The 15,330-nt window shown below is 47.8% G+C and overlaps 1 protein-coding gene across 1 annotated transcript in view; it reads left to right on the forward strand.

Moving 5' to 3' along the window:
- The first annotated feature begins 817 nt into the window (after positions 1–817).
- MERTK (MER proto-oncogene, tyrosine kinase) overlaps positions 818–15,330 on the forward strand; it is a 104,535-nt gene continuing 90,022 nt past the window's right edge. Inside the window, exon 1 of the mRNA XM_081264787.1 lies at positions 818–1,017. Within this exon, the coding sequence (XP_081120913.1) occupies positions 957–1,017 (61 nt within the window). The 5' untranslated portion in view covers positions 818–956. The remainder of the gene's footprint in view (positions 1,018–15,330) is intronic.

Consider the following 15,330-nt stretch of genomic DNA (forward strand, 5'->3'; position numbering starts at 1 on the left):
AAGCAGAAGCCTGAGAGTATTGGGGAGTTTTAAGCGGTGACATGACCTGGCTCTTTGCTGGCCAAAGGCTCACAAAGACATTCTACCTGTGTTCATTTTAGGAAGTACTGTAGAAATGTGAGGCACTGTTGCCATGTTGGCAAAAGCCGTTCTCGTCTCCGTCACCACTTTCCCCGCTGCGGCGCTCGCGAACCTTCAAACTTTGCCGCCACGATGCGCCGCTACACCTTTCCAGGGACTCTCCGAACCTCCACGAGTGTCACTTCTCTTAGACTCGTTGCTGGGGCGCTGCGACCGGCCCTTCCCCGCGGCGCGTCTAGGTCCCCAGTCCTGGACCCTCCTGATGGGTCTGGGGGCTGCTTCCGGCGTCCTCCCCTCACCTCCTCTTCTTGCCTAGGCACACGTGGGAAGCGGGGCCCGCGGGGCACCCGGCGCCCCTCTCCTCCCACCTCCGATATGCCCCTTCTTTTATTTCTCTGGATCTCGCTCCCTCCTCAGCCCCTCCCTCCGCCCTCCGCTTGCGCTCCGCCCTGCGGGTGGCCCGCCCCCGCTCCAGCCCCCTCCCCTTCCTTCCCCTTCCCGCCCCTCCCCCAGGCCTCGAGCTCCGCAACCTGCCTGGGTGAAACCCGGATCGGCCCCCGCCGGCACCTCCCCTCCGCCCGCACCCGTCGCTCGGGGCTCGGCCCCGGACCCGCCCCTCCCCGCCCGGTCTCCAGCTTGCTCCTTCCCTTTCCCAGCCAGCGCGGCCCCCTTCCCGCCCCTTTTCCACCCCAACCTGCTCCGGTCCGCCCCTTCCAGCCTCCGGCGCCTTAGGTCGGCGGCTCAAATCTGCCACTCCGGCGCCTGCTGCCCGGGCCGCCGGGACTGGGGCGCTTCGCTGGCGCGCCTGGCTGGCGACTGAACAAGTTCGGAGCGTCCCTCCTCCCGGAGAGAACTTCCAGATCCGCGGCCCCAGGATGGGGCTGGCCCCGCTGCGGCTGCTGCTGGGGCTCTTGCTCCCGGCGCTCTGGAGTGGAGGTGAGAGCTCGGGACCCGGGCCAGGCGGGCGCTCGAGTCGGCAGCGCGTCCACCGCGGCGCTCGGGCTGCCCGACGAGTTTGCAAACATCCCGCAGCCCCACCGGGCCCGAAGTGGGGAGCGGTCGAGGCCACTCACTCGCTGACCGCACGCAGTCCCTTAGAGAGCCTTCGGAGTGTCCCGAGGGCTTCCAGGCCAGGTCCGGGTGCTTGTCCTAGTAGAATCGGTGTGGGTACTGGGGGAGCGGGTGCAGAGCTCCCCTTCAGCGCAGAGGAGGGAATCGAGCTCGGCGGGGCGAGCTTCGAGTCCCCGAGGTTTTGTTTGTTTGTTTGTATTTAGTTGTAGGTGGACACAATACCTTTGTTGTATTTTTATGTGGTGCTGAGGGTCGAACCCAGTGCTCACACGTGCCAGGCGAGCGCCCTACCACTGAGCCCCAGCCCAAGTCCCAAAGTTTTTGGCGGAGAGGAGCGTGGGACGCAAGTCTGGTCTGGACCGAGGCAAGAACTTTCCCCTAGCCCGCGTTGCGCAGTTGGGCCCTGTTCTGGCGGGATTTGTGGAAGCTGCAGACCTGGTCTCCCGGGGGACCCGCGCCCAGCGAGCGAGCTGGCTGCCGGTGTTGGAGTCGCCGGACTGGGAGGTCGCGATCGGCCGAGCCTGGGCGTCAGGCCAGTGGTGTTCTGGCGACTTCCACTGGGCCCTTACCTGCCCCGCTGGCCCGCTTTCGCACGCCCCCCTGTGATGGTGGGGGCCAGGGAAAGGGGGAGCATCCTTTTCACCCCTGTTGCGGCAGAGGAGGATCTATTGTGCTCGGGCGGCGTCCGGGTCCAGAGTGTCTCGGGCGTTTCAGTAAAGCTTTGCGTTAGTAAGCGGAGCCAGGCAAGCCAGGTTCCAGCGGAGCCGACGGCTGGTTTGGAGGGTACGTGATTGACAGATTTCAAAGGATCGCTGATGCTCTTCCGAGGAAGCTGGAAGAAACTTACCAGGCTTTACCCAAAAGAAAAAGAAATGGAAGGGGTGGAGGAGGACTAAACAAACACATCCCTCGGATTTTCCCTTCCCTAAAAGGTTTTATTTCCATTCAGCTTGCGGTTTTTGTCTCATTTAATCATGCATATGGTTGGCTAACCTATTATTCTCAGCGATGCCTTTTAAGAATACCTGGAAAGTTTCCATTTATAGTCGAGCAACTAAGTTTTTTCCTTTGAGGGTTCAGTTGCTTAAATGAAAATGTCTTTCTTTCTTTTTTTAATACTAGGAATTGAACCCAGGGGTGCTTAACCACTGAGCCACATCCCTAGACATATATATATTTTTTTTTTCTTTTTTTTTTTTTTAAGGCAGGTTCCCCCTAAGTTGCTTAGGATCTTGCTAAGTTGCTGAGGCTGGCTTTGAACTCAAGATCCTCCTGCCTCAGCCTCCCAAGCCCCCTGGGTTACAGGTGTGTGCCACCACGCCCAGGTTAAATGAAAAATTCAACAACACATTCTTCTTATGCACATTCAATTACATAAGCTTTTCATAATACAAGGCAAGAGAGCAATTTGAAACAAACATCAAGAGCCAGAACCAGGCAAAGAACTGAGGCACTTCTGTTCTCCACCCCCTGCCCCCACCAAATCCTCAAAAATTCCTCTGCGTTTCTGCCACATCCATTTTCTCATAATCTGCTGCAAATATGGTGTATTTTGCTTCTAACCATGACTGGCCGTGAACAGTCTTGGAGGTAGTGAATGTGGTAGACATAACGGAAAATGTAATAGAAACAGTAGTTTTTTTGTGTGTAAAGATATTTTAAAAATTGGATGTTCTTCTTTCCTAAATTTTTAAAAAGCTGTAATGAGGAATTTTTGTGGCCTATGATCAGTGTTAGGCAGGTAATCATAGTTCTTTTAAGATCCACCCATCAGGAGAACAAAAAGGCTTTCCAATTTCTCTGATCTTTTGATATTTTTTTATCTTGAAGTTTACCTGTGAGATTTCTGAGTAATCCAGCTCATCTTGTGCAAAGCATGAAGACTGGGATTTATTTATTTATTCATTCTTTTTTGAGGCGCTAGAGATAGAACCCAGGTCCCCCAGTATGCCGGGCAACTGCTCTACCACTGAGCTATACCCAGTTCCAGGATGGGACCCTCATGGGCTGGGTTAGAACAGAGGGAAGAGTGTCCTAGAACAAGATTAAGAATGGAAATTAGACTCTGTCTAGTTGTAAGACTTTCAGATTGCATATTGTGGGCCTGCATGGTTTGCTGACTCAACAGGAAAAAAGCAAGGTGTGAATGTGTTCAGAGTCTACATTGTACAGGAATGGATGGATAATTTTTTTTTTATTGGTTGTTCACAACATTACAAAGCTCTTGACATATCATATTTCATACATTAGATTGAAGTGGGTTATGAACTCCCAATTTTACCCCAAATGCAGATTGCAGAATCATGTCGGTTACACATCCACAATTTTACATAATGCCCTATTAGTAACTGTTGTATTCTGCTACCTTTCCTATCCCCTACTATCCCCCCTCCACTTCCCTCACATCTTCTCTCTCTACCCCATCTACTGTAATTAATTTCTCTCCTTGTTTATTTTCCCATTCCCCTCACAACCTCTTATATGTAATTTTGTATAGCAGTGAGGGTCTCCCTTCATTTCCATGCAATTTCCTTTTTCTCTCTCTTTCCCTCCCATCTCATGTCTCTGTTTAAATTTAATCTTTTCTTCCTGCTCTTCCTCCCTACTCTGTTCATAGTTGCTCTCATTATATCAAAGAAGACATTTGGTATTTGTTTTTTAGGGATTGGCTAGCTTCACTAAGCATAATCTGCACTAGTGCCAATGGATGGATAATTAAAACTTAAGCATCACTTTAACCCAGAAACCTCCCCCCATCTGCAAACACAGACATAAACACAACCCACAAGAACCTGAACAATGCAGACCTTAAAACTTCTCATCCCCTGGCATTGCCAATCCTGCCAACACTTCCTTTCTGCTTACTCTCTCTTGGGGGCGCCAGTGAGCAGCAAACCCAAGTACCAGGAGGCTTCAGGGGAGGGCCCCAGAGAGGACGGAGGAGAAAGAATAAACTGGACAAAAGTGAAGAAATGGTGAAGACCTAGCCCGAGATGGAGCTGTGCGAACTCTTAGAGAAAATTAGACTTTCATAACTGTTTAGTTAATAATAATTCTCTCCCAAGTTGATATTCCAATATATTTGTAAACATTTTCCCAGGGATAACTTTTAGTTATCATGTTGCTTATGGGCTTCATCCCAATGGCCTCAAATGCCACTCAAATGCTTTTTTGGAATAAGCAGACCTTTTCTTTCCTTCTTTTGCCGTGTTGGAGAGGGAACCCAGGGCCTTGCTCATGTTAGGCTAGTGCTCTACCTCTGAGCTATATCCCCAGCCTTGCAGGCCATATTTTCATGAATGGATGAATTTAAAAAATTTACTCTGACCCATTTTCTTAAAGTGCTGAGTGGAACATAGTTATTTTTTTTTTTTTTTAAAGAAAGGAAGACTTTTTTTTTTTTTTTTAAAGAGAGAGTGAGAGAGGAGAGAGAGAGAATTTTTTAATATTTATTTTTTAGTTCTCGGCGGACACAACATCTTCGTTGGTATGCAGTGCTGAGGATCGAACCCGGGCCGCACGCATGCCAGGCGAACGCGCTACCGCTTGAGCCACATCCCCAGCCCGAACATAGTTATTTTTTTAAATTGACAATAATTATGTTTGTAAATCTTCTTCTTATTATTATTTTTTTTTTGTGGTGCTGGTGATTCAACCCAGGGCCTTGTGCATAGGAGGCAAGCACTCTACCAACTGAGCTACATCCCCAGCCCTGTAAATCTTATTTTTTGAAATAATTTCTAGATAATTCCTGGAGAAGGGCCAGTGAGTAACTGTGTCGTCTGTCGCAGGAACTAGTTGGTGTTGGTGATGAAGAGGTTGGCTCTGAATTGCCAGTGAATTGGGAACAGGCTGCCTGGTAGCAAAGCTGAGCTGGGACCTTGGCCACACATCTGTCCCAACCAGTGCTCACATCATAGCCAAAATGGGATCTTTGAAAATGAATCTGCTGGTTTAAACATCCCCAATAGCTTCCCTTTCCTTCCCCCAGGCAAAGACTTTGACTCATTTCTAGTCATTTCCCCCTGTTCCTGCTGCTGGGCCACCTGGGAGGGTACATGCCTTCACCTGGTACTTGGACGGATCCTCCGCCAGGGCTCAGTGTGCTGGCTCCTTCTGGACCTTTGAATTTCAGCTCAGAGTTCACCTGAGAGCGTTCCCACTGTCCGTCACAGTTACTAACCCTTCTTCTCCAACTAGATTTAACTTGCTGGTGACAGTAATCTGTACCTGATTTGTTGCTACTTGCTCTTCTCTTGATTGGCTTTTCTTCCACTGTCCCCCCACTACGAGATCAGCTCTGAGGGCAGGGGCATCCACCCGGTATCCACCCTTCCCTCCCAGCACAGTGCAGGCCAACAGGGGCTGGGGGGACACAGGAGTCTCGTTAGGTGCTTCTTCCTGGTCTCTCCCTACCGACTTTTCCAGAAACAAAATCACTGAATCTCTTGCCTGAAAGCTTTTAGCTTGATTCACAGGAAATTCTTATTTTACCTACACCTCCCCACCCGGCATCGAAGTGATTGCATTACGGGAGAAGTTAGGTAATGAAGAGAACGTAGATCTTCAGACTACAGAAACCCCCAAAGTATTTTGTATTCTAACCATTCCACCTAGGAAAGTAAGTCAAAAACTGGTGTGTGTGTGTGTGTGTGTGTGTAAAGCAGTTTTTACAGCTCCTTGGCCAGGGGCACTTTGCCTTGAGTGCCTTGATTCTGACCCATGATCACTAGTTTAATCTTAATCCACAGCACATGGCTATGGGTTGGTATGCGTCTCTGCAGAGGAGTTTAATTATTATAAACACTGAAAAAGAGCCTTCCCATATGTGCTTCTCGGAACTGGAATCAAAACACTGAGAGGCCTGACCTCTGTGGGCCCTGGGGAACCAGCTGACCCTTAGGACCTCCAGTTTATTTTTGGTGCAATGGGATCCATTTCATGCTGTCAAGAAGGATGAATTGAGCTAAGGATATATAGTAAGTGCTCAAAAAATATTAGCCATAATTTCCCTCTCCATTTCTGAACTCAAATTAGAGGTAATCGCTTTTCCTAGACAAAAGGTGTTCGGCAGAAGGCTTTTTGTTTTGTTTTGTATCAGGGATTGAACCCAGGAGCGCTTAGCATCCCCAGCCCTTTATGTTTTTTTATTATTTATTTATTTCATACCAGGGATTGAACTCAGGAGCACTTAACCACTGAGCCACATCCCCAGCCCTGTTTTTATATTTTATTTAGAGACAGGGTCTCACCAAGTTGCTTAGCAGCCTTGCTTTTGCTGAGGCTGGCTTTGAACTTGCGATCCTCCTTTCTCCGCTTCTAGAGCCGCTGGGATTACAGGCGTGCGTCACTGTGCCCAGCCATGTTTTTTATTTTGAGACAGGATCTCACTGAATTGCCAAGGACCTCCCTAAATCGCTGAGGCTGTCCTCGAACTTGCAATCCTCATGCCTCAGCTTCCAGAGCGACAGGGATTACAGGAGTGTGCCACCATGCCCTGCTTAAGGGTTCTTTTCTCACTGAAATGTATCCTAAATTAAATCTTGAACTATGAAGGCACAACTGGGGGCCACCCTCTACTGTCCACAGTGCTTTGATGAAGGGTTTTTGGGGTGCCCACCCCCTACTGCTGATGCTGTTGCTGTAGCTCTTTAGGAATCTGTTTCCTGGTAATTCTGCCAGCAAAGCCCACCCAGGACTGGACAGTTCTCGATGCCACTGGCTCTCCCCATCCTCCATATCTTCCCCTTGACATGGTGCAGGAATAGCTTCCTGTCACGTGCCTCTCAGGAAGGTATAAAAATAAGGTCCAATTCCTGCCCGGCTTTTCCCACACAGCCCCACTCTGGAGGGGGTGTGGTGGTTTTGTTTTTGTTTTCTGGGGGCCTTTTGAGCCTGGGCATTCCACATCCTTCCTCTCCTTTCAACGAGCTCCAACTCGTTTACCAGTGCAGTCTTCTGGCCGCAGAGGGGGGAAAATGAGCCCTGTTTGTCAGGGGGCACTCTGGGCGTGTATGAGTTGTGTGCAGGGTGGGCTCGCAGGAAGTGCACGGGGCGGGGTGCCCCGAAACACGCCTGTTCCCTGAACTTCCTGCCTGGAGCTGGCCAAGTATCAGGGACACCGGGGGACTCCTCTCTTCTCATTGGGCTTTCCTGGCCCTTGCCTGAGGGTAACCTGTTCCTTCTCCATACTCCTTCCTTGTCACCAGCCTCCAGCTAAGATGCTGAAAGTGCAGTCTGGCAGGGGTGGAGAATTCCTTCAGGGACGGGGGCCCCTTAGGGAGAGCAGGAGTCCTGGGGGGACCCTCCAGCCCAGCACTTTCTCCCTCCTGGGCTTTAGTGCTCTCTATCTGAACTGCGGCTCTTGTACTGTGCGGAAGGTTGTTAACCACAGCCCCCAGGAGCATCCGGGGCAGGTGGCAGCTCCGTGTCCTTGGGTGTGCACCCCTTACACTCTGGCTGGGCTTGTGGGGCAGCAGGATCCAGAGGATATGGCCTGAGTGGAGGGAGCCCGGAGCTGCCCTGACCTGGCTGCCCTCGCAGGCTGCCGTGTTTTAAAATGATAAAAGAAGAAGGGTGATTTATTAGCATTTCGTTGAGAAGCCTGCGCTGAAGTCCCCTTCATCCTTGCTCTTCATCTCTCTCTGCCTTCAGAGCTTTTTTTTTTTTTGCTTAAGGAAAACATGGATTTTCCCTGAGTCTTGAGGGTGGCAGGATGGGGAAGAGGCAAAGGGACAGGGGAAGGGGATCAGAGAGGTATTGGCTTCATGTTTGGACCAAACTCATGCTGAGAAGTTTTCCACCCAAAGCTGAGGCTATTGGGCAGACGAATGCGCCAGAGAAAATCCATCTTCTTGTGTGAATTAGGGTGGCACTCCAGTTCACACCTGTACATTCTCTTTGTACTTGGGGTCTGCTACATGTTTCTCACCTTCCGATATCTTCTAGATATTTCTCACTTGGCATCTGCCGAGTTAAGCCATGGTCCTGGGCGAGCTCTGATCAGCCAGGGTTAGTTTCCTGCTGGCCCTGCCCAGGAGAGGCCCGTCCTCCGTCCTGGGTCTCAGGTTGGCACTTAACCAGGCAAACGCACTCTGACAGACCCCTTTTCTGCGTGAACTGCTTTTTCTTGGGGACTCTGGTTACCTCAGCCTTCAGGGGCCGCAAACATCTTAGAACAGCCTCAGCTGTGGTCTGGCCTCTCATTAGTTGCACAAAGGAAAGCCTTGTTTGTTTTGGAGCAGGGGCTGTTCAGCTATTTTAAGCCTTGGGGGCTTCTCCTTGAAGCTCCTAATGGGAGCCGGGCTTCATTACCGTTTTGAAAAACAATCATTTTCACAAGTAAGAACAGGCTGTCTTCCTAGAGAATATTAGGAGGGAGACCCAAACTTGCTGAAAGCTGCTTTCTGAGACTCCGCTGCTTCTAGAACCCTCCGGGGAGGTGATGAATATTCATGACCTCCCCAGCGCTGTGTGCATCCACAGGCTGCCCTTCCGTGGCACAGTGAATGGCAGGCTGCCCCAGCGAAGGAAGTGAGGCCAGCCTCCAAGCCTTTTTTACAATTCTGGCACGTGATCTGGAGACCTGAAGATGAAAGCGGGGTTCTTTCAAAATTTGGGAGCAAAGAAAAAAATAAAGAAAAGGAAAAAAAAAAGGAAGCTCATTCGATGTAGCATTTGTTTAAAATAAATAAATAACCACTGTGGGAGAAGGAAGAAGGAAGATCTCCCTCCAGTTTAGATGTTACCCTGCACCCCTGGGGTGGTGCCTCAAGTAGGAGAGCAGATGGATGATTCTGGGGCTCTTCTGGGCAAGGACTCCTCCGCCTGAAGGGGAAAGGAGGGGACACTTGTTCACAGAGAGGCTCCATACCCGGTGCCTGAGCCCCGTCCCTCATTCTGGATGTGAACAGCCTTGGGCATCAGCCTAGAATGGGGGCAGAGGCTGAGCAGAGTGTGTCTTAAGAAATGCATCGTGCCCCACCTGGGCTGTCCGTGCCCACAATGAAGTGTCTGCCAGCTCTGGCTGGATCAGTAGAATAGAGTAGAAATGCAGGGATCTTTTTGAGAATGGTGGACATCCTCAGGTTATGGCCCCTTCCTGTCCAGTCTGCTGGGAACCTGGACTCTGGGGTTCTGGGAGGCAGGGAGATGCACTAAGTCTTCCTGGGGGGGGTGTGTCCCCCAGGGGCCGCAGCCATATGGGGAGAATGATGTCAGGTTTTTGTGGGTTTTTTTTGTACCAGGGATTGAACTCAGGAGCACTTGACTACTGAACCACATCCCCAGCCCTTTTTATGTTTCATTTTGAGACAGGAACCTGCTAAGTTGCTGAGGTTGGTTTGAACTTGCAATCCTCCTGCTTCAGTCTCCTGAGCTGCTGGGATTAAAGGCATGCACCACCAGGCCTAGCTCATTTTTTAAAAGTCTGTTCATTCAATGTTATGATATAATTTTATATTTGAAAATTTAAGAATCTGTATTTTGTGATACACATTGCAGCATGTACACCTCCTAAGTCCTTTGGCAGGAGGATAAGCACACAGACAGCTATAACGGGGGTCTCAATAGGGGGTGTGCTCTGGACCCACCTGGGAAGCTTTTTCAAAACCCAGAGGCTGCCAGGTACAGTGGTGCACTCCTGTAATCCCAGCTACTGAGGAGGTTGAGGCAGGAGAATTGAAAGTTTGAGACCAGCCTCAGCCAATCAGCAAGATCCTTGACAATTTATCAAGACCCTCAAAATAAAAAATAAAAAGCTCAGTGGTAAAGTGCTTCTGGGTTAATGCCAAAAAAAAAAAAATGGGGGCTGTACCAGAGGGTACAACAGTTAATAGAATTCACATGTGTGATCATCACTCAGCAGGAGAAGTCAGACATGAGCCACATAGTTGAAGTACTCCATGGCTTCCCGCCAGGCTTATCCCCTCAGCCCACCCAAAGACAACTGCTACCTGACATTGGGTGTTTTAGTTCCTGTGCATTTCTTTCTTTGGGGACAGGGTGGTACCAGGAATTGAACACAAGAGTGCTCTTCTACTGAGCCCCAACCCCCCCCACCCCACCCCCCTTTTAAAATAACTTTATTTTTTTTATGTGGTGCTGAGGATTGAACTCAGTGCCTCACAAATACTAGGCAAGCGCTCTACCACTGAGCTACAGCTACAGCCCTCCCCAGTCCTTTTTATTTTTATTATTATTATTTTTTTGAGACAGGGCTTTGCTACGTTGCTGAGTTGAACTTGCAATCCTCCTGCCTCAGCCTCCTGAGTTGCTGGGATTATAGATATGCATGACCGTGCCCACAGATTCCCCTGCATTTCTTTATCTTTTGGCCACATGTGGGTGTTGAGAACACTCTAGTATTGTCCTGTACTGTGTCACTTAGGGTATACATTTAGCTCCCTGTAACAGAATACCTCACTTTGGTTTCTTAACCAAGGAGTCTGAGGGCATCCAGGCCCCGTTGAGACAGTAGCTCCATGTTGGAGTCAGAGAACGGGCTCTTTACTCAGCTGTCTTTAGTGATGGTTTTAGAATTCATTGTCTCAAGATGGCTGCTGTGTCTCCAGGCATTTTGTTTGCCTTCCAGGCAGAAGTAAGCCAGAAGGACAAAAGACTAACCATCTCCTACCAGCTGAGTCTGGTGATAGCTTTATGTGATGTTCCATGCTGCAGACTTCTGCTTACATTTCCCTGGTTACCCCCAAACAAGGAAGGGCAGCAAAGCAAAGTTTTAGTGGGTCAGATGGCTCCTATTTAAGGAAGAAAGGGAAAGGGGTATTGAGGATGCTTACAGGAGCTTGCAACATGCACGTTATAAAATTGCATGTACAAAGGGAGCGTTCTTCAGTTTGCTTTTTTAATATATATACATATATATTAAATATAAAATATATATATATTTTTAAGTTGTTGATAGACCTTTATTTATTTATTTTATTTATTTATATGTGGTGCTGAGAATTGAGCCTAAGTGCCTCACACATGCCAGGCAAGTGCACTAACCGCTGAGCTATGATCCCAGCCCCTCAGTTTGCTTTTTTTTTTTTTTTAAAGAGAGAGTGAGAGAGGAGAGAGAGAGAATTTTTAATATTTATTTTTTAGTTCTCGGCGGACACAACATCTTTGTTGGTATGTGGTGCTGAGGATCGAACCCGGGCCGCTTGAGCCACATCCCCAGCCCCTCAGTTTGCTTTTTTTAATCCATGTTGAGTTCACTAGATTCATCTAGTTTGAAAAGGGTAGCCCTGGTTCATTATCTTCATAATCAAAAAGGTCACTGTACCATAGCTTTGTTCATCTTATCTCTAGGACGCACTTGGGTTTTCCCCCAGGGTTTTTTTCATAAGCCGTGTGGACATGAATGTTCTTCTCATCTTTTCTGTCCAGAGGTTCCATCTGTTGTAATAAAATATTGTAATAAAGTGTGGGGTTTGATGAGTTTTGTCAAATGCGTGTGGCAAAAGCATGACCTGAATCGAGGTGACCCTGCCTTCCCGCGGGTTGCCTTGTGGACAGGGGTGGGAATGCCGGGTTGCGGGTTGTGCAATTCCAGCTCCTGTTGCTAGTGCTGCTCCACATCTGGGATTTCTCCCGGAGAATGCTCTGGGCAGGTCCGGAGATGCTCTAGGGCAGGTCACAGCTGGTGTGTAGCTGTCCTTCTGCCCTGAAGACCCCCTGTTCAGCTCTCAGGACCAGCTGAGCATCTGGAGCCTGTGTGTGGACATCAGGCAAGGCAAGGGGGGGCTGGCCCGGGGACTCCCCTCCACTCCTTCCTAGCCATGCAGACCTGGGCAGGTCCCTTAGCACCTGTGAGCCACACAGTCCTCCCCTGTGAAGCAGGGACAGGATTTTCCCTTCACAGGATTAGAGATGACTGTGTAGGTGAGAGGGCTGAAGGAGAGTGAGCGAGTGTATGTGTGTGTATGAGTGTGTGTGAGTGTGTATGTGTATGTGTATGAGTGTGTGTGTGTGTATGAGTGTGTGTGAGTGTGTATGTGTATGAGTGTGTGTGTGTGTGTGTGTGTGTGTGTTGGGGAATGCTGGGTCCTTTGTCTGTTTCTAAGTGGAAGAGAGGGGCCATCCAGAGGTTCTTTGATGTATCAGTGTAGGTCCTGATAAACTCATCGTTAAGTTGGAAACATGGTCAGTTGGCAATGCACGTGACAACAGACCAAACACCTGGCTTGGCCCCAGCACCCCAGAGCAGCTTGTGGCTGATGGTGGCAGAGGTGCCGCTGCCCCACATCGTGATAGGAGGATCGTGCTGCACACCACCATCCTGGGAAGCATCGAAAGCCAGAATTTAAAGCAAGGTTTCTACTGAATGTGTGTCACTTTCACCTCATCTAAAGCCACACAGTCCTAAGTCCAGAATCTGTGGCGGGGTGCCATCTCTTCTACTTCCTGGAAGAGCGTATGTGGAATTGGTGCTGCTTCTTCTGTAAGCATTGGGTATAATTCTCCAGTGAAACCATATGGGCCTGAAGACTGGGTTTTGGAGTGCATTTTTTAAATTATGAATTCCATTTCCTAATTCCACTGGAGTAGCCCTGGAGCTTAATAGTTACTTACTAGTTACCGGCTATTTGGCAGCTTACCTGTTCCGTGTTACTAGGTTGTGGTAGTTTGTGTTTGTGGAGGACTTAGTCCATCTCCCCTGACTTCAGATTTGGGTGTAGAATTCCTCATATTTGCTCATCACCCCTTTCTTCTTCTTCTTCTTCTACTGTGATGCAGGGGTGGAACCCAGGGCCTTGGATGTGCCAACTAGGCACTCTGCCACTGAGCCACACCCCAGCCCTCCCTCATCCTTTTGCAGCCCAAAGAGACTCTAGTGATGTCCCCCCTCCCCTCCTAATGCTGATCGTTTGTGTCTTCTCTCTGTTTGTTTGCGCATCTTGCTAGAGATTTGTCAATTTTATCAATCCTTTAAAGCAATCAGCTCTTTGTTCCATTGCTATCCTTTTCAGTTTCCTTCCTTCCATATTTCCTTCCTTCTGCCTGTTTCGGTTTGTTTTGCTGTTTCTGGGTCCCGAGCTCAGAGCACGGGCTGCAGACTTTTCCCTTTTCCTGTTGTATTCATTTGGTGCTATCACTTTCCCCCTTCACGCTGCTTTAGCTGCATCCACAAAGTTCTGTATGCTGTGTTTTCATTCAGTTCAATGTATTTTTAAAAATTTCCCTTGAGAGTTCTTCTCTGATCCATTGATTATTTAGACATTTAGTTTAAAAATATTTGGGCAGTTTCTAGTTACCTTCTCTCATTGGTTTCTAATTATGTCCATTGTGGTCAGGGAACACAACGACATGATTTCCATCTGTCGAGATTTGCTTTATGGTCCAACAGACTGCTTGCCTTTGTTTGTGTCCCATTGTCCTCTGGAGAAAATATATGTTCTCTTGTTGGGTGGAATGTTCTGCAAAGGTAGATTATTTCCCTTAGCCATGTTGTTGAGTTCTTCTATGTCCTTGATTATTCTCCATCTCGTTGACCTATCACTGTTGAGAGGTGGTACCACCTATAACTATAATTATTGATCTATTTGCTTCTTTCAGCACTGTCAGTTTTTGATTCACATAATTTGCAACTCTTTGCTTAGGTTCATAATTATTTAGGAGTTCTTTGTCTTCTTCACAGATTAACTCTCTCATCATTGTATCATGTACCTCTTTGCCTCTGATAGTTTTCTTTGCTTTGAAATCTACTTTACCTGATATTGATGTAATTATCCCATTTTTCTTTTGATTAATGATTACATGATACATCTTCTCTTTTTAATTTCAACTTGCCATTTCATGGAGTGAATTTCATATAAACAGCAAATAGAATGTTTATAAATCTACTCTGCCAATCTGTCTTTTTAATAGGTGTGTTTAGGCCATTTACATTTAGTGTAATTATTGGTATGTGGGGTGTTGATATTTTGCCATCTGAAAGGAATGATAGAATCCCTTCCTCCTTTCGACTCCCTTTACCTCCCCCCACCCACCGTTTGTGATGTGATTGTCTTCAATATTATCATCTCATGTAGAGAACCACATCTGTGTTGCAACGTTTCTTCAACCATCACATATAATTTAGAAAACGCAGAAGGAGTCTGAGTATTTATTTGTATTTTAGCTTCCTGTGTTTTTCCTCCCTCCTGAGATTTCAACCTTCCTTCTTTTACTGTTTGGTTTGTGTCTGGAGGACCTCCTCTGGCTGTCCATAGCAGATCTGCTGTTAGGTTTCTTCATCTTGGAATACTTTTATCCCCCCTCGCTTTGCGGATAGAGTTTGAGTTGATGGTTCTTCATTTCAGCATTTGAGAATCACTGTGACTCCCTTTTCTCTCCTTCTGTGTTTTGTTTTGTTTTGTTTTTTAGAAAGAGGGAGAGAGAGAGAGAGAGAGAGAGAATTTTTAATATTTATTTTTTAGTATTTGGCGGACACAACATCTTTGTCTGTATGTGGTGCTGAGGATCGAACCCGGGCCACACGCATGCCAGGCGAGCGCGCTACCGCTTGAGCCACATCTCCAGCCCTGTGTTTTTTTTTTAATACTTATTTTTTAGGTGTAGATGGACACAACACAATGCCTTTATTTTTATGTGGTGCTGAGGATCGAACCCGGGTCCCGCCTGTGCTAGGCGAGCACTCTACCGCTGAGCCACAATCCCAGCCCCTCTCCTTCTGTGGTTTCTAATGAGAAATTCATGGTCTTTCAATTGCTTCACCCCTGTAGCAAGGTGTTTTTTCTGCCTCAGTACTTTCAAAATGTTTTGTCTTTAGTTTTCAGATGTTTGACTCTGATGTATCTTGGTGTGGATTTGGAGGGGGGGGCTTTATCCTATTTGAGGTTCACACAGATTCTTGAATCTAGGTTTGTGTCATATTTCTTTCTTAATGTACTCTTTCAGCTTGCCCTTCCCAACAACATCATGAATGTTAGATCTTTAGTAATAAAGATCTAAAGGTCCCAGAGACTATTTTGTTATTGTTCTTGTTTGTTTGTTTGTTCTCTTTTTTCTTTTTTGTTCAGATTGGATAATTTTCTCTTCTTTCATTTTCCAGCACACAGATTCTTTCCTGTACCCACTTCCTTCTGCTGTCCAACCCATGTGTTGTGTTTTTTATTTTGGTTATTGTATTTTCCAGTTCTAAAACTCCCACTTGGTCCTTTTCTGTATCTT

The sequence above is a fragment of the Spermophilus citellus genome, assembly GCF_964194105.1.
Source record: "Spermophilus citellus genome assembly, chromosome: 13".
Classification (NCBI taxonomy): Eukaryota; Metazoa; Chordata; class Mammalia; order Rodentia; family Sciuridae; genus Spermophilus; species Spermophilus citellus.